This window comes from Lathamus discolor, chromosome 3, assembly GCF_037157495.1.
Source record: "Lathamus discolor isolate bLatDis1 chromosome 3, bLatDis1.hap1, whole genome shotgun sequence".
Lineage (NCBI taxonomy): Eukaryota > Metazoa > Chordata > Aves > Psittaciformes > Psittacidae > Lathamus > Lathamus discolor.
In genome coordinates, this window is record NC_088886.1 from 2,539,229 (window position 1) to 2,567,220 (window position 27,992).

General features: G+C 51.9%; 2 protein-coding genes and 1 long non-coding RNA gene across 3 annotated transcripts in view; 1 reads left to right on the forward strand and 2 right to left on the reverse strand.

Annotated features, from left to right (window-relative positions):
* The window catches only part of DNAJC6 (DnaJ heat shock protein family (Hsp40) member C6), a 50,530-nt gene extending 49,636 nt beyond the window's left edge, over window positions 1-894 (reverse strand). Inside the window, exon 1 of the mRNA XM_065673116.1 lies at window positions 695-894. The gene's annotated coding sequence lies outside the window, so the exon portion shown is untranslated. The remainder of the gene's footprint in view (window positions 1-694) is intronic.
* Window positions 895-3,140: 2,246 nt separating this feature from the next.
* AK4 (adenylate kinase 4) lies at window positions 3,141-15,444 on the reverse strand. Its single transcript, XM_065673118.1, has 5 exons — window positions 15,154-15,444; window positions 8,655-8,774; window positions 7,010-7,182; window positions 6,575-6,693; window positions 3,141-5,800 (listed from the first exon to the last, which is right to left on the reverse strand). Exons 1-5 carry the CDS (start codon window positions 15,296-15,298, stop codon window positions 5,686-5,688), a joined length of 672 nt encoding a protein of 223 aa, XP_065529190.1. The 5' UTR covers window positions 15,299-15,444; the 3' UTR covers window positions 3,141-5,685.
* A 6,133-nt stretch (window positions 15,445-21,577) lies between these two features.
* LOC136010810 (uncharacterized) lies at window positions 21,578-27,031 on the forward strand. The gene is made up of 3 exons (XR_010611012.1): window positions 21,578-22,370; window positions 23,313-23,499; window positions 26,675-27,031. It is a non-coding gene; the product is annotated as an uncharacterized LOC136010810 (long non-coding RNA).
* Window positions 27,032-27,992: the final 961 nt, after the last annotated feature.

Genomic DNA, 27,992 nt, shown 5'->3' on the forward strand with positions numbered 1-27,992 from the left:
GAAAGACCAAAGCAAAAGCAATGATGTATGCACACAGCTGTGTATTTTTACTCTTTTCTTGGCCCAAAGTAGTGTTTTTAAAGGGAATGCAGCTCTGTGTTTGTGTCAGCATAAAAAAATGGGGGGGTTGAAGGTCAGCTTCACAGTGGATGTGCTGCGAGAGGCCGGACATCAGTATTTCATAGCAGCATTTATATACCCCCCATTACCCCTCCGGTAGGAAGTACAGCTATGTTCAGATGCAGGTTGCAACTATTATTTAAAGCCAGAAAATCACTTCAATTTGATTCATTGACAGTAATATGCCCAAATGGCTTTCACCACCCTAAAATGCACAAACACCTCTTACGGGGTAGCAAGAAGAGATGCTCATTTTGGTACGGAATCATTGGGTTACCCGGAGCAGGAGAGAGGTTATTCAACAATCAGCGCCCAGGTAGAGCTTGCCGAATCCCAGCCCCTCCGCTTGCCCACCAGACAGGGCTATGCGCTGCCCTGCCGAGAGAAGCAGTTTTCAGCGCAAACCCTCAAGCCCATTACACAACAGGGCTCTAAAGCAGGATTTTCCCCGAGCTGCAGGATCCCAGCGAGCGCTCCCAATGATTACTCAGCACAAAGGTGCCGTAAACAAGGTCCACCATCGCCGTCTCGCTGCTCTTCCACCGCATCCCGCTCACGGCTAAGCTTTCCTTACCTCCCTTTTCAGCTGCGTGCATCCTCGGCTCCCGGCTCCTGCGGCGGGATCCCGGCTGCGCTCCCGCACGCCGCCTCCCCGCTCCTCATCCGGCGGCAGTCCCGGGTCACGGGGCGAAGACGACGATGACAGCGACGGTGGCCATGGGCTGGGGCGCTGCTGCCTGGGAAGTGCGCGCTGCTCCGGGCCCTGCCCGGTTATATTTGGGATTACAGAGACTCAGGGAAGGATGAGGATGGAGGCAGACATATCACATCTTCGAAAATGTGGCATGGAGTGGGATCTGGAGTCTGCAGGTCTGAGCCATCGAGTGCAAAACGAACCCATCTTCTATATTTATTCCTTTTTTTCCCGAGAGATTTTGCTTTTTGGAGAAGGTGAAACCCTTTGGATGGAGTCAGCGGGGATGTGGCATGTCATAGAGCAGGGAATGGGGCAATGTGCTGCTTGAGGCACTTCCCTGGATCCCCATTACTAGCTGACACTATGAAGATGCTATTAACTGCCCCCAAACCTTTATCACAGCAGATAAGTATAATATCAATATGTTATACTATCAACTATTATAGTACATATTATATATATACAGATTATAATAGAAATATTATATATAATAACTACAGATGTGTTGGGGTTACAAACTAGCAGTTCCATTTCTTCCAAGCAGTCATCAGTAACTCCAGCTATTTCTTTGGGTATCCCTTATCCCCACTGTATCTGAGCATCCCAGAAGCTTTAATCACACTGCAGAACACCCAGGGGAGGCAGAGCAGTGTAGGGACTGATGGGGAAACAACAGACGAGTTCAAGATACAGATCCCCAGGGACAGGTATGCAAAAGGACGATTTAAAGTAACCGGGCTGTAAAACAGCAGCGTGGAGCACAGACAGCAAATAAGGAGCGAGATCCTACAAGCCTTGTGTGAAGAAGCTCTTCCCTGTGAGGGTGCTGAGGCGCTGGCACAGGGTGCCCAGAGAAGCTGTGGCTGCCCCATCCCTGGCAGCGCTCAAGGCCAGGTTGGACACAGGGGCTTGGAGCAAGCTGCTCCAGTGGAAGGGGTCCCTGCCCGTGGCAGGGGTTGGAGCTGGATGAGCTTTAAGGTTCCTTCCAGCACAAACCAGGCTGTGAGTCTATGATTCCATGAAACTGGGGGGCTTCTCCCCAGCTGCAAGGGACACACACCCAAACCTGTCATGGCCAGGGACAGCCACAACACCCAAAAACCAGCTTGTTCCTATGGGGCTGCTAAATACTTCATTTCATTTCAGAGCAACACTGATTGCATTAAAATTCTCACCTTCCTCTGCTACCTCTATACATTTTATGCTATCGATCCCTTAACAGAATCATACAATCCATAGAATCTTATGGAACTTCTGCCTAAGAGCTCAGCTCAGTCTCCCCTCGGGCAGGTTCAAGCCATTCCCCTTGGCCTGGCCCTACAGGCCCTTGTCCAAAGCCCCTCTCCGGGTTTCTTGTCAGCACCCCTCATACAGGCCACAGGTCAGGACACAGGGATGGGGACACCAACCCTTGTCCCCTCCCTGCTCCCCTGGCAGCACTTGGGGAAGAGCCAAGGCTTTGGTCTCAGCTGGGTTTTCGCATTCCTCACAGATTCCTCTGCTTTTTGACCTTCAATCTTTTGTTTTCAGACTGAGCTCTTTTTCTGGCTTACGCAGCAGTTCTTTTCCTCGTTGTATTTATCTGCCCTTGCACCCTCAGCCAGAGTTGCACAGAGGCATTATAGCCCAAATCCTGCACAGAGTCAATACCTCCCTCCTTGGCCTCTGGATTGCCATGACCCTGAGCCCCAGCATCACCCTCGCCATGCCTCTGCTTCCTCACCTCCCAGGCAGTGGGTTTGCTCTTTATCACCCTATTGTTATTTCTCCTACTCATTTCTGAGTCTCTGCTTGTTCCAAACAGGGGACAAAGCGCCCTGAGCTGCTATGTGGGAATACAACAGTTGGATCTGCAAATGGGTAGTGATGGGGGGAGGCACCTCATGACTGCTACCAAGTAATGCGATGGATTACACAGGGCGCAGGCAATGGCCAGAGCCTCTCCATTTCTTTTACTGGGGAAGTTAACTGTGAACATAAAACCCACTTCATGTGCAAGAAGGGTGTGAGGGAAGGAGAAACTCACTTAATCTGCACTGTCAGAACTGGCTTTTTAACTATTATTTTGGGTTATCTCAAACGAAGGAGGTGGCTGTATGACAGGACCCAAATGGTATTGTGTCCAAGCTCAAAACCTGGGGGACCCCATTTACTGAGGGATTGTCTCCTGTGTTCAAGTGGGGATGCTCTCATTCCTCTTCTTTCCTCTTCCTCCTTGTCTTGTATAAAGAAACAGCCTCAGAGCACGGCAAAGGCTCATGCAAAGCCTGGCTTCCAGTGGGCCCTGGGCATAACTCACACACAGACACCAGCAGCACAGGGGTAAGCAGGAGAGATTTATTTACACCTTTGAGCAGTAACACGGCTGCAGCGATTCACCAGGAAGAAACTCCAGGAAGAAGACTCAGCGTGAGACGCCAGCAGAGCCCCGCACACAGGGAGACACCCCCCCCCCACCCCCCCAGCATCTTGGGTCAGTACAAAATCGCCATCGCTTTACAAAAGGCGCGAGGTTCACAGTAAGGTACCAAAGGGGAGCGCGGCGGCAAGGAAAGACGAGGGACGCGGGTCCCTGCTGGTATTTGGTCTATGAAAATGCACCATAGAACGACTCCTGTAGAAAAGCCCTATCCCAAAGGCTCCGTGCATGCACAGTCATGGGGTTTGCACCTCCTGTAGGACTCAAAGGCTTTAAAACAAGCGCTCAGGCGGCTCTCCTGGGGCAAAGACATCTGTGAGCCCTGTCCTGCCGCTGGGCGCTGCATGGGGTGGCCTCTCTGCGGGAGGCACTTTGCAGCGAGGATGGATGAGACACAAGAGCAAGGAAAAGCAGCGAGCAGCCCCCCTGCCCGGCACTTGGCCCTGGCAGAGCTGCCTGCCATGGCCAGGCTGCTTTTATAGCCTAAAATCCCCTCCCCAACATCATCTCCTCCCCTCATGCCCACCACTTCAAAGGAAACCAGCGCACACGTTTTGGCTCTTTCTAGATCTGTGTTTAAAAAAAGCCCAGACCCCATGCGAGGGTCATGGGAAAATCTTGCTTAAATAGGATTTCATTGCAGGGTGGAAGATTTGTGTCATCCCAGCCCAGGAGCTCCAGGGGAATGGAAAGGCCACAGGGACAGCAGTGAAACATGATGGTCCCTCTGCTCCCACCAACCCCATCCAGAGCAGGATGCGGAGCCTCACCTGCATCATCACCTTCACCCACAGGCAGGCAATGAGGCAGAGATCTCACTGAGCAGACGCCTGAGGGCTTCAGGAGAGCACCAGCGCAAAGCTGCCTCTATCAGAGAGGGCAAATATCAGGGGCTCCTCCAACAGCATGAGGATGCGGGTGGCTCGGTGGGGATAAAAACCATCCAGGGATGTGCTGAGGTTTCACCTATGCATCCCTAACAAAGCCAGTCGGCTCCCCCTGCCCTGCCATGGGGCCACTCGCCAAACAAAAAACAGGAATAGTGACACTTCAGCAGTTAACATTTGCCTGGGCTCCTCTAATTCATCAAATGGTTGTGGAGTGACAGCTTTCCTGCCCCCCTGCTGAGCCACCCATGGCAGACTGCAGCGTCCTGCAGAATTCCCCAAAACTGATGCTAAAATTCAGCTTTTTTTTCCTTTTTTAACCTTTAAAAATACACATCTGGCTTTATTTTTCTTTAAATATATAGTCTATAAAATAAGGCAACTTGAGGAGACAAAAAGGGCATCCCCATTGCTTAGGTACTGCAGTCCTGCCACTCAGTCACAGTACTTCCAGTTGAGACAAGCCGTCCCATCCAGCCACAAAGCTCCTGCACATGAGAGAAGAGGAGCAACATGCTCAGAAGATGCTGTCAATGGTGGGAAACGCCTGGGCACAGCTCTCAGCACCCCCAGCACGTGTCCTGAGGAAGGGAAGGCTCTCATCCCTCTGGGGTTCGTGGCAAAGGAGCTGCTTCTGCCAGGAATGCTGCAGCAGGAACCGCGTGGGGAACACCCCATCTCCAGGGGAATTCAGGGACAAAGGCAGCACAGAAGATGGAATGACCTGATTTCTCCCCAGAACTGAAGCACACATTGAAATAGATCTTTGGGAGAAATTCTTATGACTGTATCTTGTCGTAGTCAAAGCTATAAACAAAGGTAAGCACAAAGGAGTGCAACGCATCCCCAGCACAGATCCTGCTCGGTGACACAGCACGGCATGAAAACTGGACTGTACAGCAGCTTTTTCTGACAGGAATTGCCTCTCCCTCTATGGAAGAAACACAAGTGTGTGTTTTACCTCCAAAGTCTTCCCTCTTTTACGTGTATTAATGCTGGAAATGTGATCTTCACATTCCAAGCTTTGTAGCGTACACATTTTCCATGTTGCTCTCCAGTTCCCACTGGGCTGAGCCTTGCTTTGTACAGCTTTCTCTTTCTAAGAAATAAAGTTAATAGAAAATAATTTATAGGAAAAACCCCACGAACAACAAACAACTAGAGAGTAACCTACAGAAAACGGCACTGTGGAGCAACAGGGTGGCACACTGTAGGCTCAAACAGCAACTGGGGTTTGTACGGGGGTGGCAGGGACATCATGGCAAGCTGTGTAAACCTGGTATGGCCATTACCTGATCTCTGTGTGCACTTGGACCATAGACAAGAACACTTTGTAGCCTCCAAAGAGAATAAACCCACCTTATTAAAGCAGACTTGACCTTCTAAACAAAGACATTTTCACCCTGATACTGGCTATAACCATGTACCCACCAATGACACCCAGTACACCCAGGGAAGGGACACAAGATACCACACAGTCGCCTAATCTGGGCACAGCCCTAGCACTGCACAGAGAAACCTAATCCGTGACGGAATCAACTCTTGGTCCTTGGACAAGCTGTTTAGTTCTCCTCATCTGAGAGGACGGGTGGGATCTTGCTGGAAAGCAGGGTGTACACGTACGGCCAGATCTTGTTGGTCTCTGTGCCCGAGAAGGAGTGAAGGATGCCCCTGCTCCTGCAAAAGAGATGGGGGGAGAAGTGACCACCAACCCTTCCTGAGGACGAGGGTGTTTGAGGTCAGGTTGGCCACTGGCAGGGGACAGCCCAGCCAGGCTGGAAGCTCACCAATGGCTTTTTGGGTGAGAGGACGGGGATGAAGGGGATGAGCAGTGGTGTTGTCTGGTAGGAGCCCAGCTGCACTCACACACAGATGAACCAAACCCAGATAACCATGAATAATCACATCACCCAGGACACAACTCACCCTCAACCCCTAAAGACCACTCTATAAAGCGCTTTAGAGATGTAAATCAGCAGGATTTACTCATCTGCTTAAGCAAGTAGGAAACTCATGGCCCCAGTTCTCCTCCCTCACCTTTGCCCCCTTCTGGACCACTTCTGGTTTTATAAATGCTCCTGGGTGCTTGCTCCCTTTCAGTAGTGGATTGCCACCAACAGCATCCATCTGTTCCCAACTCGGTCCCAAATTACCAGCACTGCGGAAGGGACAAGCCCTGAAATGTGCCTGTACTCACAGTAGACCCATCCAAGCCTCCTGCCAATCATCCTGTACTTTACCTAAACTGATTTCTTGCCCTGGATGATTTTTATAGGGTGACTGTGCAGCACACACCACCCTGGACCTGCACAGCACAGGGCTGCTCTCTGCAACATCTCCATCCCCACCTCAGTGATGGCTCTGCATGGGCAGGGCAGGGTGTGGGACGTCTCAGAGCTTGTGCCTGGTTTTATGGTCACGCTGTGGGTTATTCCACACGGTCCAACTCACTTGTACATCTCTATCACTGGCTTTGCAGCATCTTTGTATTTTCTGAGCCTGGCAGCAACGGCCTCGGGTCTGTCGTCCTCGCTCTGGACCAGCGGCTCACCCGTCAGGTCATCAACGCCCTGCAGGAAGGCAAACACCATTGAGGGGATCCAGCCCCAGCCCCATCACTGCAGCTCCCTCCCATGCACTGCTGCCAAATGCCTTGTCCTGTTCTGCATCCATCGAGCATCTCTGGATGAATCTGATTTTCCTAATTAATATTTAGCATAACCCCTTCAGGCTGGGTCCTGAGCTCCACTGATCAGCACTCGCTACCTGGGATTTCTTCCCCAATGCTTATTTATGACCTCAGCTCACACACAGAAAAGGTTTCTCTCATCTTTTCCTCTGTGAGCTGCTCCCAGCTGGCACCACTGGGATGCTGCAGGCTCCTACCCGGACATGAGGGGGGTTGAAGTCCATGTTGTAGACCCTCCCGCTGGCCGGGTGGACCCAGCGGGCGCTCAGGCGATCCTTCAGCGTCTCAAAGGGAATGTTCAAGCTGATGACCAGGTCCAGCTCACAGATCCTGTCCAGCGCCTCGGCTTGCCCCAGCGTGCGAGGGAAACCTGTGTAGACGCAGCATCAGAAAGGGGTTGTCATGAGAGGCAGGAAAGCAGCAGTGATGGAACCAAACCCGCAGCCCCAGAGCTGCAGAACCAGCGCAGCTCCTCGCTCTAGCAAAGCGGTGTGAGAGTCAGGCATCCACCATATGGCTGCAATAAAAAATAGCTCTTACAGCACTGACTCCCAAAATACATCACACAGGTCGCTGTGGGCTCATGTTTTCCTGCAAAGTCGTGTCTGATGCTGGGCTAGATCCCTGCAGAGGGGCTGGTGCTGGTGGAAGCATCTGTTCTTGCCATCAGACTGCAACAAGGGGTGGCTCTGAGCCGGTCCCCTCTTCAGTGTTCTCTGCTGATAACATTTTTTTTAAATGCTTTTAATCTTTTTTACATCCATAAAACCCTCTGAGACCTCCCAGGGTCTTCCCAAGCAGGGTATTATTAGCCAAAAGCTTGTAGGGGCTGACAAGAAACCTGGAGAGGGGCTTGGGACAAGGGCCTGCAGGGACAGGCCAAGGGGAATGGCTTGAACCTGCCCGAGGGGAGACTGAGCTGAGCTCTTAGGCAGAAGCTCTTCCCTGGGAGGGTGCTGAGGCGCTGGCACAGGGTGCCCAGAGAAGCTGTGGCTGCCCCATCCCTGGCAGTGCTCAAGGCCAGGTTGGACACAGGGGCTTGGAGCAAGCTGCTCCAGTGGAAGGGGTCCCTGCCCGTGGCAGGGGTTGGAACTGGATGAGCTTTAAGGTCCCTTCCAATACAAACCAGGCTGGGATTCTGTGAGTATCTCCATATTCACCGACCATTTCAAAGACATCAGCAGATTGGCAAGGGAAGGTTTCTACCCCTCTAACAGCCATGGTTACACATCCCTACACATCACACCTGCCTGTGCCCAGCACCGCAGCTCAGCACAACCCATCCTGCCCCATCCCCTAACCAGGCCCCAAAGCAGTTCCTAGAGCTGCCACCAGCCCTTGCTAGCTCCCAGGCCACATCCAGCACTGCACCACAGCTGCTGGGATGCAGCTTCACCACCAAGGGCTGCCGGAGCTCCTGGCAAACCCTTTGCTGCTCCTCTCACTGCTTCCCTTGCTGGTTTGCTCTCAGTGTCTTCTCCACCCACACCTCAGGTGGCTTTCAGCCTCGGCATGAATAGCTCCTTTGCACACATATGGAGGTGAGAAGAGGTTTTTCTTGGCTTGCTTCCAGCCCCGCTCTGCTCCCTGGCTCCGCCTTATGAAACACCCATCTCCTTTCCCAGCCTTTCCCTTTCCCGGACACGAGCCAAGGGCTCAGCTGGACACGCACGTGCTGCTGCCTAGGGCAGATGTCCCTGCCAACAGCTCAGCTCCTGCCTCTCTTTCCACGACCATCAAAGATCTTCTCTTTCCTGGTGCTGCCAAGCCACAAGCAGCAGAACAGGGTTTGAACGGGAGCTGGGATTTCCCCATCAGAGGGAATGCCGGCAGCGCACTCACCATCCAGCAGCCAGTGCTGCTCTCGCCGCTTCTCCAGCTCTGTCATCATCAGGCGTGTGATGACGTGGTCGGGCACCAGAAGGCCTCGCTCAAGGTACTGCTTTGCCAAGACACCAACTTCTGTTCAAGAGAAGCAAAGGAAAAAGAGGGAGAAAAGGAAAAAAACATGACATTTCCACTTAAAAACCAGTGCTCCCCCTCAAATTCTGCCTGTCCTCCCAAATTGCTCATCCAGGATGTTTTCGGCAGCATCCCTCTGCTCAGAGCTGCTGGTCCTGATAGCTGGAGGCCATGAGGTCCTTTTTGTGATGTAGAAATGGAAACGCTTGAAATACCCAAGAGCAGGAACACAGCAAGCAGCAGATGAGCCGCGGCAGCCCTGCTGTCAACAGCACCGTCCCTGCCATGCCTGTGCACGCACAATGTGCCACGCAAAGAGCTCCTTTGGTTTTGGAAACAGCACCCATGTGGCTACAGGTGACACTGGCATGAATATTAACTGTCCCAAAGGTACTGGACCAGCTGCAAGGGATGTGCCAACTCCACACACCTCCAACGGTGGTATGGTCACCCCATCCCAGACCACAGATCTGGTTAATGTACAGACATGGAATCCCGGCCTGGTTTGTATTGGAAGGGACCTTAAGGCTCACCCAGTTCCAACCCTGCCACGGGCAGGGACCCCTTCCACTGGAGCAGCTTGCTCCAAGCCCCTGTGTCCAACCTGGCCTTGAGCACTGCCAGGGATGGGGCAGCCACAGCTTCTCTGGGCACCCTGTGCCAGCGCCTCAGCACCCTCACAGGGAAGAGCTTCTGCCTAAGAGCTCAGCTCAGTCTCCCCTCGGGCAGGTTCAAGCCATTCCCCTTGGCCTGTCCCTACAGGCCCTTGTCCCAAGCCCCTCTCCAGGTTTCTTGTAGCCCCTTTAAGTACTGGAAGACAGCTCCCCTTCCAAAGGGCTTTAAGACTTCAAATCCTCAACTTAATAAACAGTCAGATAAGAAAATTATTCTCAAGATCAAATCCTTGAGAACCTCATTATGGTGTAACTGCAATGCAAATATCCCTTACCAGGCTCCTGCTGGCTCTCCCCCACATCATTCAGCTGGAGCCAGCAGTGCTGAGGAGAAGCCCACAGTGGTTTCTGCACAGGTTACACCATGTCTGGATCCACCTTCACATCCACCTGGCATCACCCAGGATGTAATATGGGTTTATTCTGCTTATATTTTTATTGCAGCTGGGGTAGAGCAAAAGTTACTCCAAAGAGAGATGCAACAAATCCAATTGCTTCTTACTTATGGGTTGCCTGGGATTCTCTTTTAGCCACCCAGGGACACAAAGAAACTGATTGGAAAATGCGAAGTCTTTACCACCATGTGTGACCTCTCCCCTCTTGGGCCAGGACCCTATGGACACCTCTGCTCTCTTCCCACAGCAGGTGAAATAGCACTCGTCACCAGAAATTAACAACTCTGCAATCGGTTTTGGGAGATTTCTGCTGAGGACAGCACGTTTTAGCCTCTCAGAGTATAGGAACTCTCTTAAAGAAGCCATGAGATCCTGCATTTGGAGGCAGGCTCTGGCTCTCCAAACCGCAGCGAGATGTCAAAGCAAAAGGCGCGTACACCTGAACTCCTGAACTGCAGGAAGGGGGGTTTGCACAATACCCAGCTCCTGGAGCGGGCTCATCTGATCTAACAGGGAACCTGGCGCAGCCTGCACGGATCCCCTGGGAGCACTAGATGATCTTTTTAGGTCCCTTCCAACCCTTGGGATTCTGTGATTCTGTGATTCTATGTGCACAGGAAACCTCTCGGGCTCCAGACCCCATGTGCAGAGGCCGCGTGGCAGGGAAGCGGGGCTGCCAGCCGAGCCACGCTTCCCGCCTGGAATCCAACCTGTGTCCAATACGGACTGGCAGCAGGCACTGACTCATGGGCCTGCAGGGCTGAGTCACCGCAGGGATGGGGACCACATCCCTGTCTCCCTCTGCTCCATAAAGGCATTTCAGTTCCCTGCTCGGAGCCACAGTGGCTGCCAGGCACCGGCAGCAGAAAATACCTTTTTCCAATGACATGTGCTTTTGTCTCTGTCGCCAGGGCTGCTGGCAGCAATCCTGCCTGGAAAAGCAAAGGACACGGGGATGGAAAGAATACATGATGCCTTATGCAACCAGCACAGAGACCTGCCAGGGCATAAATATTATCACATCTGCCTGCATATTTTAATATTCATTCACATGGTCTGCACATTGCCATGGGCCTGCAGGGCAGAGCTGATCCCAGAGCACAGCTGGGAGCCATGGAGCTGCAGGAGGAGGTCCCAAGGAACGCTGGTCATCCCAGGGAATCGCTACTGGAGCTGGGCTTGGTGCTGCAAACCAAGTTGTGAAGTCTGGAAATGCAGCTCTGCATCTCAGAGGCTGCACGTTTCCCACGGCCCTGATATGGGTGGATGGCTCTCCGCTGCTCCACAACAGACGGACGATTCCTGCTGCCAGGAATCCTGCTCCTTTGTGTGCCCCCTGCATGCTGGGTCGACAAAACAGCATGGGGATGTGCACTGGGACAGAGGGGCATGCACCAGCATGGAGAAAAGCACAACCACGCACCAGCACAGGGTGCTGACTACTTCCACACAGGTCATGGAGGCTCTCCCTGCTCCAAAACACGTGTGGCAGCACCACCTCTTGCATTAAGGACCTGAGAGAGCTGCCTGGTACCCAGATCCTCAACACCCAGGACGTGCCGGAGAACACAGTGTTCCTCAAGGCACCTTTATCTTCATCAGAGGCTGTAGGGACAGGCCAAGGGGAATGGCTTTAACCTGCCCGAGGGGAGACTGAGCTGAGCTCTTAGGCAGAAGCTCTTCCCTGTGAGGGTGCTGAGGCGCTGGCACAGGGTGCCCAGAGAAGCTGTGGCTGCCCCATCCCTGGCAGTGCTCAAGGCCAGGTTGGACACAGGGGCTTGGAGCAAGCTGCTCCAGTGGAAGGGGTCCCTGCCCGTGGCAGGGGTTGGAGCTGGAAGAGCTTTAAGGTCCCTTCCAACCTCAACCCGTCTGCAATTCCATGATCTCCAGTTTTACATTTGTTACCTCCTTTCCAGCCACACCAGTCTCAGCCCAACCTGCTCCATGCAAGCCCCCCGGTGCAGCACCCCCACAAAGGGGAGCAGGGCTTGGGCAGCCCTTCCTGACCCTGGTGGAAGATCTTGGCTCCCCTCTATGAGGAGCTGGGGCTCACCCCTATTGCACTGCACAGCACCAAGGGAAGCAATCCCCATTGCTACGGCTGGGTGCAGAGAGGGGCTGCATGCACTGCTCTGCAGTTATGCCAGGTAGCAGGGGGCTCCTTAGATGTTGCTCATGCTGCCTAACCTGGGCTGGCACTGGGTGCTCCCAGGAGTGCTGAGCTCAGTGCAAAACAGCCTTTTGGCTCATGGGCTTAATCCCATTAATCTAATGACCATGGGTTTAATCTGCCCTTTAATGCATGGGATGTCAAGCTGTCTGCGGCTTCTTCCCCCATGCGACCCTGATCTGCAGCCATCCCTCCTTATAAAAACAAGAGCCCCAAGAGACATTTCTAGCCCCCGAGGCCATGAGCAGCAAAACAGCCACCCAGGACAGGGCTGGAGGAGAGGCTGTTCCCAAACACGACACTCAGCAGCCTCCAGCTGATAGATAACCCCGGACATTCTGCCCCACGGCACAACCTTCAACTTGATTTTGTTTTTATTTAGGCTGCAGCACACAATCTGGAGTTAATGGAGAGGAGAAAGCCTGGATGGTTAATAGGGGACTGGCCACAGCTGTTTGTGCACCAGCACAGTTAAGCTGCAACAGCTCCAAACATCACCCCGGTTTTGGGACCCCAGGACCTCGCTCCCAGTGTGGATGCTCCATCCAGGACCCTCACTCCCACCCCATCCCCACCAGCAGGATGTGACTTCGGGGAGCTGGAGCCTGATGTGGCCCCAAATTCAGGCCATGACCTGTTCATTTGATGGACAGTGGGGTCTGCCTGTGGGGTGGCTGCTCCTGGACATAAAGATGAAGCACGGACCCTATGGAAAACAAGAGGGCTGGCAGGTTGCACCTCCTGGGCTCAGCTCCAACCAGCAGTAAAGCCTGTCACCCATGGAAAAGGTAGGGAGAAGGCCCATGGGGCTCAGCCATGCACAGCCCACATCCCCTCCAGCCTTTTTTCTGTGCTTCCTTTGGTTGATGCTAACAAGCAAAACCCATCACGAGGAGGGGACAGGAGCCACTTTTGCCTCCAATGAAGCACATTAAAGGGAGCGCTGGGACAGACACAAGTCCCACATGTCCCTGGGGGGATGCTGACCCTCAGCCAAAGCCACTTGGAAAAGAAATTAAGTTGTATTGCAAATTAACTGCCGAGTCCTGATAAGACCCCAAGATGCTGCCAACACCAGAGCAACCCCCTGGGTGCTGGGGCAAGTACTGGCAAGGAAATCACTGACCACCCTCCAGCACCCCTGCTTAGCACCAAAATCAATTTCTAAGCCTTCCAAGACCTTTAAAAAGGCCCTTTTCTACAGCAGAATGGCCACTCGCTAAGCGAGCCACTATTAACAGACAAATGTGCAATAGCCAATGCACTCATAGGGTTGCTGTAGTAAAGCTTCAAGCCCTTCAGCATGCGTTCAGATGCTTCACCCAGCTGCAGAGTGAAGTCCTGGATCCCCAGGACTGCTGACACCAAAGCCTGAACCCCACAACCACAGCTTCTTTATGTCTTGCAATGGCAAGTGGGAAAATCCCCCGTGCCCCAAGGTCTCCCTGCCATCCTCAGACCAGGATGACTCTAAAACCACTGGACAGATGTGTCCCTTTGGGGTGATGACTCTGAGACGATTCCGTTTGGATCAAAGGCCCCCAGCTCCCCTAAAATGCAAATCCAGTGGTGCAGATGGTAAAACTCAAGAGCAGAGACTACTTGCATCTAGCTTCCCCTGGAGCTGGCGCACGGCAGCACAGTCGTGTTACAGCTTGTCCAAAGCAAACAGCATAAAATAAATAGTGAATAGCTGCAGCTTACTGAGAGCTGTAACCAGAGGCTGAGTCAAAGGTGGGATGAGAACGTCATGCCAGCTGCACCAAAAAATAGGGCTGATTGACTTCTGAGCAATTTTACCAGCATTTCTCAATGTTGTTTCCTTTGGGAAACCGGAGTTACACAATGGACTTTGGGAAACACCGCTCACAGCCCCCTTTTTCCTTCCCCAGTGCCCCCAGAGGAGCTCTACAGCACGAGTATGAACTGAAATATAGGACTGAGGGAATACGCTCATTTAGGGCTTGACTGCGTGAGTTCCCAGGTGGACAGAGAGTCTCCCTGCACTGCCCTGCTCGCTTTTCAGGCGGGTGTTTTGTCCGGCAGCCAAAGCAGCCATGGGGATTTTCCTAAATTTGAGCCTCCCTCCAAAGGAAATAATATTGTCCCGTTTATTTGTAAAAGGAAATCTGGGTATTTTTAAAGGAGTGACCAGCACAGGGCTGTGCAAAACACCCTTGCTGGAGCACACAGCTCTCCAAAACTTTACCCCTCCTCTGTGCCCTGCCTTGTGTTGTGTTCCTGCTGTTCCACCGTTCCTCTGCCCGGTGAGTCAGCCTCCCCCCTGGGTCAGTCTTTCACACGTTAGCAGAGGAGAGGAGAAGCAGTTGGAATAAGAAACATGCTGGGATTGCCTAATGGATGCTGCAGAGGAACGGGAGCACAAGGTGGGGTGCAGCACGCCCACTCCTGAGCACCACCGGGACTGGGGAGCATCTCACAGCACTGCCCGGGGCACGAACACAGCAGAGACCATCTGTTCTCCCCAGGGCTTTGGACCTGGAAGGGAGTTTCATAAGGAGCGGAGACACACACCAGCACAACATAACGCCCGCTGGGCTTGCCACAGGGGCTGGTTTAACACAGCACCCTGTGACCCGCAGTAATTTTCCCAGTGGGATCTCCCCCGTGCATGAATGCACGTTCCCAACCCGTCGCTTCCAGTCTGGTTGCACAGGCATCACCACCATTTCAGCCATCTGCTGTCCACCGCTCTGCAGTTTATACCCCATTCCCGTACACGGGGCAAGATGAGGTTATTAATAACACATAACCTGTGTCCCCCGCTGCCACCGTTAACCATCGGTGCCCGAGCAGACGGGTTATTCCTATCGGCTTCCCCGCAGCCGTACCCGCTCGGCACAGGAACGAAACTATTACACACCGTCGGCTTACCACAGCACCAGACCCTACTTTTACCGGGCAGTCCGGGAGCTCCGGCTGGAGGGAGAAGGCAATGAATGAGCTGCGCCAACCCCACGGAGAGAAAACAACCCGCGGTGTACCCGGACGGGGGGGCTCCCATCACCATCTCCATCAGCATCTCCACCACCATTCCCATACCCATCGCCGCCCCAGTCCCCTCCGTTGCACCCCTCGTTGTCCCCCCGCCCCCGGCGGGGCACCCCCAGGGCACTCACCACCGCCGCCGTCGAGGCTCTCCCTCAGGAACTGGCCGCTGGAGAGATGCTGCAGCCCGAAGCTGCGGGCGATCCTCTCGCACACCGTCCCCTTCCCCGAGCCAGGGGGTCCCAGCACCACCGCCCGCAGGAGCTTGGAGGCCATGGCCGGCTGCCGGAGCCCGGCCCGGGGCTCCGCGGGGCAGCACAGCACGCCAGCCGGCCCCAGCCCCTCCGAGCCGTGCCGAGCCGCACGGCTCCCCCCGCATCCAGCCGCCGCCGCGGCCCGTACACATCAGCAGGGCGGGGGGAGCCCCCGCGGCCAGCACTGCCCGCCCCCCATCTGCCCGCCCCCTCGGGCCGCGGCACCCTGGGACTTGTAGTCCCGGAGCCCGACCGCCCCTGGCCGCGGCCCGACGGGGCCCCCGTGCCACGGATCCGCCGCCGAAGGGGAACGGCTGAGGAGGGGTCCGGACCCGGGGCTGACTGCTGTATAAAGGCACCCGGCAGCCCTATGGCCGGTGCGCGTCCTGCGACCGGGCAGGGCAGCAACAGGAGCTGCGGGGCTGACCCGCACGGAGCCAGGGTGGCCTTGCGGGGCTAAAAGACCCGTGCTGGCTGCGGACGCGGGTTGAAAACGCACAAGGTGCAAACGCCCAAGTTGGAGCCTCAGTTCAAACGCCACCTGCAACCGCAGCCTCGCGAGCGGCTTGCAAACGCACAACGCCGAGACGCAGCCTGCAAACGGCGTGCAAACGCGCAGCCCGCAAACGTTTCTTAGCACGTCGTGGATGGGTCGGTCTGCAAACGCTTACGGGGTGCTCCAAGCTGGTGACAACGGTGGTGGTGGGGGGGGAATGTGTCGCTCCTTGCGCTGCTCTGCTGGTGCGGGTGTGTGCGCACGACTGATGCCCGCACCGGGACACCATGGAGGGGACCACATTCCTATAATAGGGATAACGGGAACAGGGAAAACGCCCGTTTGTGCACACACACACACACGCTTGTACACCCACCGTGTGCCCCCGCCCCGGAAGCGGCCGTCACATGGCGGCGCGGCGCTGCCATAAACACAGCAAGATGGCGGCCTTCACGCCGTCAAGCCCGTGCTGCGTCATGTCGCCCCCCGGCCCCGTCGAGCACTGTGCCTTCAGGTGGGTCCTTTACGGCTCGGTGCCAACCGACGGGGGGGGGGGGGGGGTGCGTGAGGGGGGGGGGAGCGGGCGGCGGGGTACCCCGCCGCCCGCTCCCCCCCCCCTCACGCACCCCCCCCCCGTCGGGCGGCACCGGGGCGCGGCGCTCCCCCGTTGCGCACTATGATTTTCTGGGCCGCGGTGTTTACGCGGACGGGGTCTGGTGCCGTCGCTTGACAGGCCCCGAGGAGGCCGCTGGATGGGTTCGAGCGCTCCGGACGGACGGAGACGGGTGAGGTGCGCACCGGGGTCGGGCTGTCGCTGAGGTGGTTTAGGGAGGGCTGTTAGGGCGGTGAGGGATGGCCGGGCCCGTTGTGTTGCTGAGGGGAAGCGCTGTCGACGGGGAGGGAGTTGTTATGGGACCGGGCCCCTCGCGCACAGCCCCTATCCCCATTTTTCTTCACGCCATTCTATCGTAACTAGCTGTTTCTTTCCTCTTCAGGCTTTATTTGTGTGCCGAGCGCCATAATCAAGGTGGAAATCAGGTTTGCTCCCTTCACACCTCATACCCCTGGTTTGTAGTACTCGGTTGGACCCGGGGAGTGGCGAGCGTGCGGGATGCGGCTAAGGCACATCGGTAATTCCATCGCTGGGATGCTAAAGGAATTCTGGTGCACATGAGTAACAAAACCCATCCCAAAATAAGTAGAATCGCCAGCCCCTTTATGTCCACTTTCAGGAGCAGAAGCTGGCAGCAAACACTGGAAACTCAAGGGTTTTTCTTAAAAGTATATGGAAACACGCAATGCTTTTGCAGTCACGAGGGCAAAAAAAGTGTGTTAGGTTCCAAAACTAATGCAGGTTTTGCTTATAAGGGGGTTTCTTCAGGGAATAATGGTGACCCTCTTTAGGGCTTTTGTATCGGGTCTGTGTAGCTTTAGTCTGACCAAGTGAAAATCAACAGGTGAGTGTTAGATTCAAGGAAACAAACTGTGCGTGCATTGGAGTAAGAGTTAGATCCTCTAGGGAAAATGGCATCAGCCCTTAGAATAGGTAATTCCAACCTTTGTGCCAGGGGGTGTCGGGCAGGAACTGTTCATCTTTGTGGTCTCATAACTTCTGCCTTTAAACAGCATTATAGTAACTCCTGAGAGCATGGAATAAAATGTGGAAGCAGCAGTCAAGGCATACTGGAGCTGTAAAATGACAAATCTCCTCTCATCACTTCAGCCTGTGAAACACAGGATTCTCAATGCCATTCTATGGAAGTCAGTAGAATTTTTCTCTTGGAGTAGTAGTGGTGTTGTAAGAACACCTCAGAGCGAGAGCAAATGGTTCATTACTTACACCGCTTCCTTTTCAGAAGTCACCGTTGTACATACAGAGTCTATTAACGTGTTTTACCAAGCTGTTCTGTTGCCTCTATTTTGTTCCAGCAGCCACAGACTCTAATGCTTAATCTACAAATGGTGGTAAATCCGTGAGTTTGAGGGGATGTGTTTGAGTCATCCGTGCCTTACGTCAGGATTGCGTAATCTGTTGGCTGTCCCCTTTTTATGTAATGTATGTTTGTAGTTGGGTTTAAAACATACAAATGTTTTGTTCCCACTGCGTGCTTCTCCTCAGATAGTTCGTATTTGTCTCTCCATTGCCCTCTGGAGTTAAAACCCTGCAAGACACCGTTTTGATGGCTGGAGCCAGCTGACTGGTGCGTATTTCTCTTAACAACAGTCTCTAACACCTCAGGACGTGCTCTTCTCCAGGTGAGTTGTGTAGAGTCTTAGGCTGCTGCTGGAGTTTCTACTTCCCCCTGGTGTAAACGTGAGAGCGCCCTGTACCAGTGAATTCCATCAACATCCAAAATGAACTTCTGAAAAACTTAATAATACATTAACTTTTTCTGTAACACATTAACTTCTGTTGTGTAAAACTTGTTTTTTAAACTCATTTCAGAACTTGATCTGTTTGATTCTCTTAACCAAAGTGCGTGTGTGTGTGGGAATATTTCCATGATCTTTTTCGGCAGTGCTTGTTTTTAGGGAAAAAAACAGAAAAAGGGAAGGAGGTAAAAATATAGGTTGATGTAAGGTTGTAATGTGATCAGTTTGTGGTGGAATTGTTTATTTCACAACTTTATATTTGTACCCTGTGACCTAAAAATGCCACTGAGCCTTTAGGCTCCTCATGTGCTTACTCCAGCTGCAGCCGCTGGTGAACACAGCTGGGTGCTGCTCCCCTCAGAGCCCTCATGCCGGTGCTGTTAGTGATCCCCCTCCTCAGCTGTCGCAGGCAGTGTAGCTCCATTAACTCACCTGGCTCTCTGCCATTGCACGCAGTGACTGGTTGGTGACATTCAATACTCAAGCAGCATAAACCAAATGCTGCTGTCTTAACTCCAGTGGATTTAAGGGGGAAGAAAGGAGTCCCCCTGTTCTCTGTGGTGATACCTGTAGAGTAGTTAGTTACCCCATCTCCATTAAATCCGGCTTTGGTGGATGTAGCCAGCAGAAGCTACTACTTAAAACCACTTTGAGCTGCATTGCAGAAGCCACTGTAGTGATTAAGATAACAAATTAGCCAGATAATTAGTGCTGGACTGAAACCCCTGATGCAAAGCCACTTCTGCTAAATGCCCCTGAGCTTTTCACCTGGCAGATGGACACTGGTTGGGGTGGTGTTGTGTTTCTGAGACGTGTAAGGGGTGAGGAGCTGGAGGATGTGCCTGCTGGGCTCGGCAGTGTTGTGGAGGGGCCGCAATGACTGACAGGCTGCCCTGGCTCAGTTATCACAGTGCTGATGCTGTCTCTTGTAAAGGTACAGTACTGTGATAACTGAAGGATGGCAGCCATCTGAGCTTCTCTGAGCCCTATGGATGCACGTATGGCGCAGCAGCGTCCTCCTGAAGCAGTGTGCTCATTTTAAATGTACCCCTTTGCATAAAAGGTTAATGTTGTCTTTGAATAAAATATTAGACTTCATTGAGAGTTTGCCTGGTAACTGACTGCTTTGCCTTGGAAGATGCCTTCCAGAAGTGGTGTGCTTTGGGAGATCTTCAAAAATGGTTCAGAAGGTAGGGCCCTGTGCTGCGCAGTGGAGTATTGAAGAGCAGAGGGGTGGGTCAGTGAGTGATACTTGGTACCAGAGCAAATGGAAACAACTGTAGCAGTACAGAAAATAAAACCTTTTTAAGATACTCTTTAATACATCTTGTTAAGGATACCATAAGCTTGGCTAGCTTGTTTCCTAACTCGTTTTCATGTGTCTCAATAGATGGGGATCCCAAGCACAGCTACAGGCTGGGTGGAGGGTGGATGGAGCTGCCCTGAGCAGAAGGACTTGGGTGTGTTGGTCAGTGAGAAGCTCCCCATGAGCTGGCTTCAGTGTGTGCTTGAGCCCAGAATCCCCCAGTGTGCTGGGCCGCACCCCCAGAGTGTGAGCAGCAGCTCAGGGAGGGGATCCTGCCCCTCTGCTGTGCTCTGGGGAGACATCAGAGCAGCCCCAGTAGCTAAAGCTGCTGCAGGAAACCTGGAGAGGGGCTTTGGACAAGGGCCTGTAGGAACACGCCAAGGGGAATGGCTTTAACCTGCTCGAGGGGAGACTGAGCTGAGCTCTTAGGCAGAAGCTCTTCCCTGGGAGGGTGCTGAGGCGCTGGCACAGGGTGCCCAGAGAAGCTGTGGCTGCCCCATCCCTGGCAGTGCTCAAGGCCAGGTTGGACACAGGGGCTTGGAGCAAGCTGCTCCAGTGGAAGGGGTCCCTGCCCGTGGCAGGGGTTGGAACTGGATGAGCTTTAGGGTCCCTTCCAACAGAAACCATTTTTAAGAATTCCTATGAAATAGATGGTCGGGAATGGGCTATTTCAGTCTGGTGAGGACGGTGCAGTGGGAGATAGCAATGCATCTGGTATTGTCCCTTGCAGGGTTTGTTTGGGCTTCTCTGCCCCAGTGAGTGACAGACTGCAGATTTCCTGGGTCATTTCTTTAGCGATGTTATTTAAGTATCCAGAAAAGATGAGGTTTCTCGGGGGACTTGCGCTTGGTTGAGGCTGGTCTTATTTTTGTGCCATGTGAATTAAATGATGTAGGAGTGGGGGCCGGGCTGCAGTGCTGGAGTATGACAGCAGAGGGGCCCAGCGCACCAGATTGCGGTGGGGAGTGAAATCCAGGGGGGGTTGTGTAAAATAAGCAGAGACTTGTTACTGCAGTGCCTGTTCCCCGGATCCCTCTCATCCCAGGAAGTGGATGGCCCTCAGGCTGCCAACGCTGGTGCAGCAATCTCCAAAGGTCCCAATTAATTCTTGATACCAACATTAAGTGTGGTCATTGACCTGGTGGTGTTTAGGAATACGCTTCCTTCTGGACTGGGATTGTCCAGGGCTTTGCCCTGTGCTTCTCTGCGCAGCCCTGGCTGCTCCAGGGAGAGAATGGGGATTAGCTCAATCAGTGCTCTGCTCCAACATGGCAATTAGATGGGTTATGCTATTCCTCTGATCTTCTTTACTGGAAGGGATCTGCCAGACAGTGCTGTTGGCAATGTCTGAGGGCCCAGACGGGGTCAGTGCTGTGCAGCTCTGATGGAACGTTTGCCAGCTTGCGTCATTTAACAGGGGAAATTATTACTGCTGTTGTGATAGTGGCTTGAGCCTGTGTCTGGAGGAGGATTCTGGTGCACCAGATACTGCATGTAATAGAAAAGACATCCTGCTACCAAGTGTTTAAGTTCTAGACGGATTAAAATCCGAGCAGAGTCAACCCTCGGCTTCTTCTCTGCCTCTTTCCAGAGCTTGCAGGGACTTACCAGGGCAGGAATATGCTCATCCCGAAAGTGAGAGATGGTCATCTCCCATGGCTGCAGCCATTCTTCACTGTACAACAGCAGCTGCTCTTCCATGTGCTGTGCTAGGCTCCTGTTTTGGTTATAGGATGAATGGGAGAGAAGAGGAGCTGTGGGATCTTGGGAGTGGGATCATTTGTAAGCTTCCAGGCTGGCCAGGGCTCCATTTCATCTCTTTGTACCTATTTCTGCTGTTGTATAAGGATCCAGCAGGTGCTTGGGAAATGTTCATCCCCTTTCCTGGGAGAAAGGCAGGCAGCAATGGAGTTTGGAGCTGAAAGTAACTATCAGCCATGTCCTCCCTCCTTCCCATAGGAAGAAAGGTAACTGCTCAGAGGCAGATAGGTTTGTTATGGACCAGGTCCTCACCTACCAAGCCTAGGGTCAGATTTTGAGGGTTAATGACCAACCTGGCTGGCTTAGAGGGGTGTGCAGCAGAGCTGCTCTCTGTGTGCTGGAGCATGCGTTGGATACTGGTGAAAGACAGCAAAGAGCCTGTTCAAATGACATGTGCCTCTGGCTTCAGGCTGTGCTTCTTGTTTCCTGTTAACAAGTACAGCTCTGAGCTTTGGCATGGGACAGGAACTGAAACACTGCCTGTGCCTGAAAACAACACCTCTCCAACGAGATTTACTGGGAGCCTTTATCTTCCTCTCAGGCTGAGTGGACGGAGAGTCCATCTCTTCTTCCTGTGGCTTCCTACTGATATGAAAATGGGGCAGACTTATAAATACTGGTGGGTTTGCTATGTCTAAATATTGCTGCACACAAACAATGCAACTATCAAGTCTTTTTTGGCAGTGGAGCACTTCCTCCCACAAATTATGTTAAAGCAGAGATGTAAACAACATGCACACAGTAATACATCCCATCACTGTCTGCTCAGAAGAAAGGTCTCCGAGGCCCATCCGTTTTCTGATAAAGCTTTCTGTAATGGATGGGTTTGATCCCGAGACAAGGCAGCTCGCTCGTGATATGTCTCTGCTGTCATTCCAGATGGATTTGTTCTAACCCGGTGGTTCTCAGGCTGTTTCATCAGGAAAGTCCCTTTTCCCATCTGGAGGCTGTCTCCTTCTCACCCATGTTTTGCATGAGGAGAGCAGCAGCTCTGCTCCTGTGACATCTGCTTGGGGCTATGGATCTGCAGACAAGGGTAGCTGTTCTGTTCCTGGCTTTCATCCACAAATTCTCCTTTTAAGGGCCCTGAGCAGGCTGGCCAGCTGCTATCAGGATAAAAGACTTCCATTGTGAGCTTGCACGCAGCCTTGAAACCAGGTGAGGATGTTGCCTTTCCCCAAAACACTGGTTTTTAAAGGCTGTGACTTGTGTGGCTGTTCAGTGTGAAGCATCCATACTAAAAAGCCTCAGTTTAGCAGTACTAAAATAGAAAGGTTCCTTCCCAGCAGAGTTTCAAGCACACACAGTTGTTTCGAAGTCCAGCGGCGCTGCATAGGAATCAGGCTGTTTTAATTACTGTTCATTCAGATCTTCTCTGGCTAGTGCAGAGCACTTGACCTTGAACTTTAATCCAGACCTTCTTGCTTAAACATCTTTACAAATTGCAGTGTCCCGATATGTGCACATATTAGATATACCTGAATGTAACTCGTTTTTGGGTCAGGTTAGGCAATTCCTGAATGTGCTGGTTTGGGCTGGGGTGGAGTTAGTTTTCTTCATAGTAGCTGGTATGGTGCTATATTTTGGATTTGTGGTGAAAACAGCATTAATAATGGAGAGATGTTTTCATTATTGCTGAGCAGTGCTTACACGGAGTTGAGACACAGAGTATGCTCCTCACACCACCCACCAGTGAGTAGGCTGGGGCTACACAAGGAGTGGGGAGGGGACACAGCCAGGACAGGTAATCCCAGTTGACCCAAGGGATATTCCAGACCATAGGACACCCTGCTCAGTGTATAAAACTGCGTAAAGAAGGAGAAAAGCATTTGTCCTTTCAAGTCACCATTACTTGTGAAGGAGATCTGCTTTCCTGATGGCTGAACAATTATCTGTCAATGGGAAGTGGTGAATGAATGCCTTGTGCACAGCTTTTGCTTTATCTGCTCTAATAGAAGGTGTCCCTGCCCATGGCAGGGGGTTGGAACTGGATGAGCTTTAAGGTCCCTTCCAACCCAACCCATTCTATGGTTCTATGATTATCTCAACCCCTGAGATTTCTCACTTTTACCCTTCTGATTCACTTCCCCATCCCACCAGCGGAGACAATGAACAGCTGTGTGGGGCTCAGTTGCTGGCTGGGGTTAAACCACAACCCTGAACATGACCCTGGAGATGCTGGACAAAACAGAATGGAGAAAAACAAGTTGAAGACTTTGGTGCAGCCTGTGTGATCAGAAAAGCCACCAGCTCAGCCATGCAACATCATTTATCATCAGATGTGGAGGTATTTTCTTGGCATGCCAGCTCCAAACACTGCTGTTAGAGCACCCTGCCTGCAAAATATCATGAGCTTCACAAGAATTCATTCATTACAAATATGCTCAGCTCAACTGTGGTATTAGCTTCACTTTCTCAGAGTCAGGTCAGATCAATGTGTGATCATGTTCTCACTCCTTTTTCCTGGTGAGGGGTCCTTTCCCACTCAGTGCAAATGCTGTGGAGGAGCAATAATGGCAATTACACGTGCCTGTTACTGGGAAAAGCAGTCTCCAGCAGTACCGTGTGATCAGGGGCTGACACCATCATTTCTCCTTCGTGCCTAAAATGTTTCTGACTGTATCTCACATTTAGGAGATAGCGACTAGCTGAGTTGTTAGATAATATGTAAACCCCATGTTGTTGTCATTCGCTTGGTTCACAAAGGGAAAATGTGACTCTAATTGTTGTCCAATTGGGGACAAAACCACTCACTGGGAATGGAGTGTTTCGGTGTGGTGCAGTGTCAGAGTTACCGTTTTCATTGCTATATTCAGACAGATGATAAAGTCAGGATTATGCAACTTGGTACACAATTTGCTCTTCATAACATTTCACAGGAGGAGGAGAGGGGCATGGATCTATATGTGGATTAATATACTCTTACATGACATCATGTATTCAAGTTGGGCTACTGTTACAAGCTTTCAGGGACCTATCACTGCTGGAGCCAGAGCTGAGACTCAGCTCTTGAGTCCAGAGGGCTTTGGCTCAGACTTGTACTTCAGATCATAGGCAAACTTCTGATCCCAATCTTAAGCTCTCCATTCACTTCAAGAGGACAAGAGCTGCACTTTGTCTGGGTTTTATTTGGTACGCAGGGATGTGCATCTGACACTGGAAATAGCCTCATGCAACTGTAGCAGAGAACAGGGTAAAAAAGTGTGAGGCCACTCGGGAGGGAAGCAGCTCTTGGTTTGGGTGGTTCCCTGGATATTCTGAAATTGGACACTGCAGCCCCAAACATAGCTCAGGACAGGTCAGTCCCCAGCACTGTGCACATGTGGTCTCCTTAAATTAAGGCAAAATCATAAAGATTTGGTGCTGTGCTGCTGCCGGTCAGTACTGAGAAGCTGTGGCTGCCCCATCCCTGGTAGTGTTCAAGGCCGGGTTGGACACAGGGGCTTGGAGCAAGCTGCTCTAGTGGAAGGTGTCCCTGCCCTTGGCATGGAATTGGAACTGGGTGAGCTTTAAGGCCCCTTCCGATATAAACCATTCTATAATTCTATTGCCAAGGGAGCACAGCAGTTATTGGGTGGCAGCTTGTAGTGCAGGAGAGGAGAAGGCAGGTGGTATCAGCACTCCCTCTGTTACAGTTTGCTGCCTCCTCCCTGCAGTGAATGTGAGAGCTTGCTATCAACTGCCCTCCATTTTAATTAACTGCAGGAGCAGGCAAAATACACTGAATAATTCAAGAGGGACATGTGTTTAAACACTCGCAAAGCTTCAGATTCCACCTGCCTAAAAATCAGTCTGTGAGAGAGCAAATGGTTCCTGGTGAGGTGGTGGTGAGTGGACAGCAGAGTTACGGATCACATCCCAACACCTTTGTGTTGCTCCAGCCGAGAAGATGCCATCTGTGGCTCTCATTCTTGCTGCTGGGACAAACTGGGGCTGATGGTGGTAAAAGGTTCATGGCAGTGAGTCAAGGGCTGCACACACAAGGGCAACACCAGCACAGGCAGTTTTGGTCTGGTGGCAGAAAAGAGCTCATAGCACAGAGTTCTGGAGAAGGGGCTGGTAGAAGTGTAGGTGAGGCCAGTAACAGGGCTCAACATCAGCGGTTTTAATGGTTACTCTGAAGTTACAGGAGTAGTGGTTTTCCATAACTGGGAGTTTCACCTCCTGCATTTGTGTTTTCATAAAGAGAACATGACTTTAACAAAAACGCACAAGCAAAACCATGAGCACATGGATGCCCTTTAGGGTCAGTGTTTTGGAGCTCCAGAGCAGAAGTGATCCTTCCAGAGGGAAGTGGACGAGGAGGAGTCGGTACCTTTCCTGTGGAAGCTCACTGATAAAGGCTGCACCGGTTTAGATGGGCACAGATCAGTAGGGATGACATGAGAGGCTCCATGTCCGTGTTTCTGCTGTGTGGCTGGGTTACCTGCTGATCTGGTGTATTCCATATGCAAGCAACTTCCTTAAACGTGTTGGCTTCATGTTCCCAGGGTGATAAAGAGTCACGTGTTTGTTTTAGAACAATTTCCACCCAGGGCAGAACAACAACATCTCAAGGCAACGTGATGCTGCCCCTCCAGCATCCAAGGCCTTGCTGCATCCTGCTTTGAAATGCACTGCTCTAGGGGACCCTGGAAATGAACATTTGCTAACGAAGGCTAATTAATGTTGGATGTAAAAGTGACATCGTGCTGCAGTTGCATTTGCCTTCTCATTAAAGGAAAATTCATTTTAATCACAATCCACAGTGGGTGTTTTAGCTGAAAAATTATTAGAGGAACACAGCATCTGTTTAGTTCCTTCTTAGTCTAAGGATTTTTCACTTCACCCCTTTAACTCAGCTAAGTTAATGTGCCACAGCCTTCTAAAACAATCACATGAAATACAGTGTTTCACTTAAGAGGAAATGAGGAAAAACAGTTACATAAAATGGGAGAAAAATCCTGCTTTTCACCTCCATAGGTTTCATGTAATGAAGTGGCAACATCAGCTATTTTCATCAGATACATTGCAAACTGAGTGCTTTCAATCCGTTTGAAACCAATAGCTAACAATATCCAAATGCACTGTAACCATTACCCTCTCCCTGTAGGCTGTGCCATTCCAATGCAATCCTTGCTCTGACAGATCACTGACATCTTTCATTTTTCTCTTCCCATTCCCTCTCACAACAGCCCCCATGGTCTTGCTGAATCCATGATGTACATGGTTAAGCAGCACAGCAGGGTGAAGGCAAAGTCAGGGGCACTAAGCTGCTGATGGTGATACTACTTATCCTTGATGGGCTTGGGAAAAAGTCCACATTTCTTCAGGTCTGGAGTTTGCTTGCCCTTCTGATTGTGTTTCTATACCCTGTGTGCCATTGTGAGCAACGTGATCTTCATTCTCTATCTCCATACAATGGAGGGAGGAGGAATATAGCAAACCCCACATAAAAAAAAAATTGCTGGTTTTTAACACAGACCAAAGAAATGGAGTTCCCAAAGAGCACATGAGAAAACCAGGAGTGACAGATTGTGCTTTGGAAGCTGGCCAAGCAGGGCTGCATATCCTGGCTGCTAGTCACTTGTTAAAGATCCCAGACATGCTGCATGCTCCATGTTACGTGTGTTCTCCTGGGACAGGGGCACCTGGATGCAGGACACTGACCTGAGAATTGCCCCCAGCCATGTAAACAAGCTTTGGGATCTGTGGAACGTGAGGGATGTGAATCAATGTTGTGTATCGTTCCAGAGGGGTGAACACTTTGGTGACAAACGTGGTGTTTCCAACCCTAAAACTTGAACTAGAATTAAAACCAACATTAATTATTGCTTTGGTTGAGGTCAGTCTCTGCTTTGTCCTTCCCCTCCAGTTCCAGTTAGTGCCAGACTTGTCCTTATAAAAGCCAGCTGTTGCACATGTAGCTTTTCTGGGGTTTATATATATATCATATGTATTTATATATATGGAACTAGTATATAAGCATGTCTGGCTCTAGTGGTATGGCTGGCAGGCAGCCAGGCAGCAAGTGGGTACATGTGAACTGTGCCAGCACCAAACTCATCCTTCTGGAGATGGCTGTGCTGGAAAATAGATGAGCTGAAGAAAATGCATTTGAGGATCTGGGCAGTATTGATTTGAATTTCTGTCTGTTATTAGTCTGCCTAAAGCACAATAAAAAGTCACTCACTGAATTTGACTTCAGTGGAGGGGCGGTCAGAAGTAGATTTGGAGCTGGCCACCATCACCACCCTGCTCCACTACATCTCAGAGTAATGATGGCTGAGACAGGAAGCCGGGGCTGGAGCAGCTCTGCTCTGGAGCCAGGCTGAGAGAGCTGGGCTGGGGCAGCCTGGAGAAGAGAAGGCTCCTGAAGGGGAGACCTGAGAGCAGCTCCAGTGCCTGAAGGGGCTGCAGGAAGCCTGGAGAGGGGCTTGGGACAAGGGCCTGTAGGGACAGGCCAAGGGGAATGGCTTGAACCTGCCCGAGGGGAGACTGAGCTGAGCTCTTAGGCAGAAGCTCTTCCCTGGGTGCCCAGAGAAGCTGTGGCTGCCCCATCCCTGGTAGCCCTTTAAGGTCCCTTCCAACCCAAACCAGTCTGGGAATCTATGATTTAGGCTGCACTGGTTGCAGTGTGCCATCTGCCAGGCCACAGGCACTGGTGTAACTTCATCCTTTGAAGCTGCTCCACAGCTTTTTACACAAGCAGTGTTTCTGGTGCACAACAACTGAACATAAGGTATATTTTTCAGGAGAGAAATTTGGGGGAGAAAAAATTGCTGTTGTTTTGGCTTGTTA

Coding starts and splice junctions, on each gene's coding strand:
- AK4 (XM_065673118.1), bottom strand. CDS start 15,298: ATGGCCTCCAAGCTCCTGCGGGCGGTGGTGCTGGGACCCCCTGGCTCG. Junction 6,694..7,009: donor TCAACCCCCCTCATGTCCGG/GTAGGAGCCTGC, acceptor GCCTTCCTGCAG/GGCGTTGATGACCTGACGGG. Junction 5,801..6,574: donor CCAGTGATAGAGATGTACAA/GTGAGTTGGACC, acceptor TCTCTTTTGCAG/GAGCAGGGGCATCCTTCACT.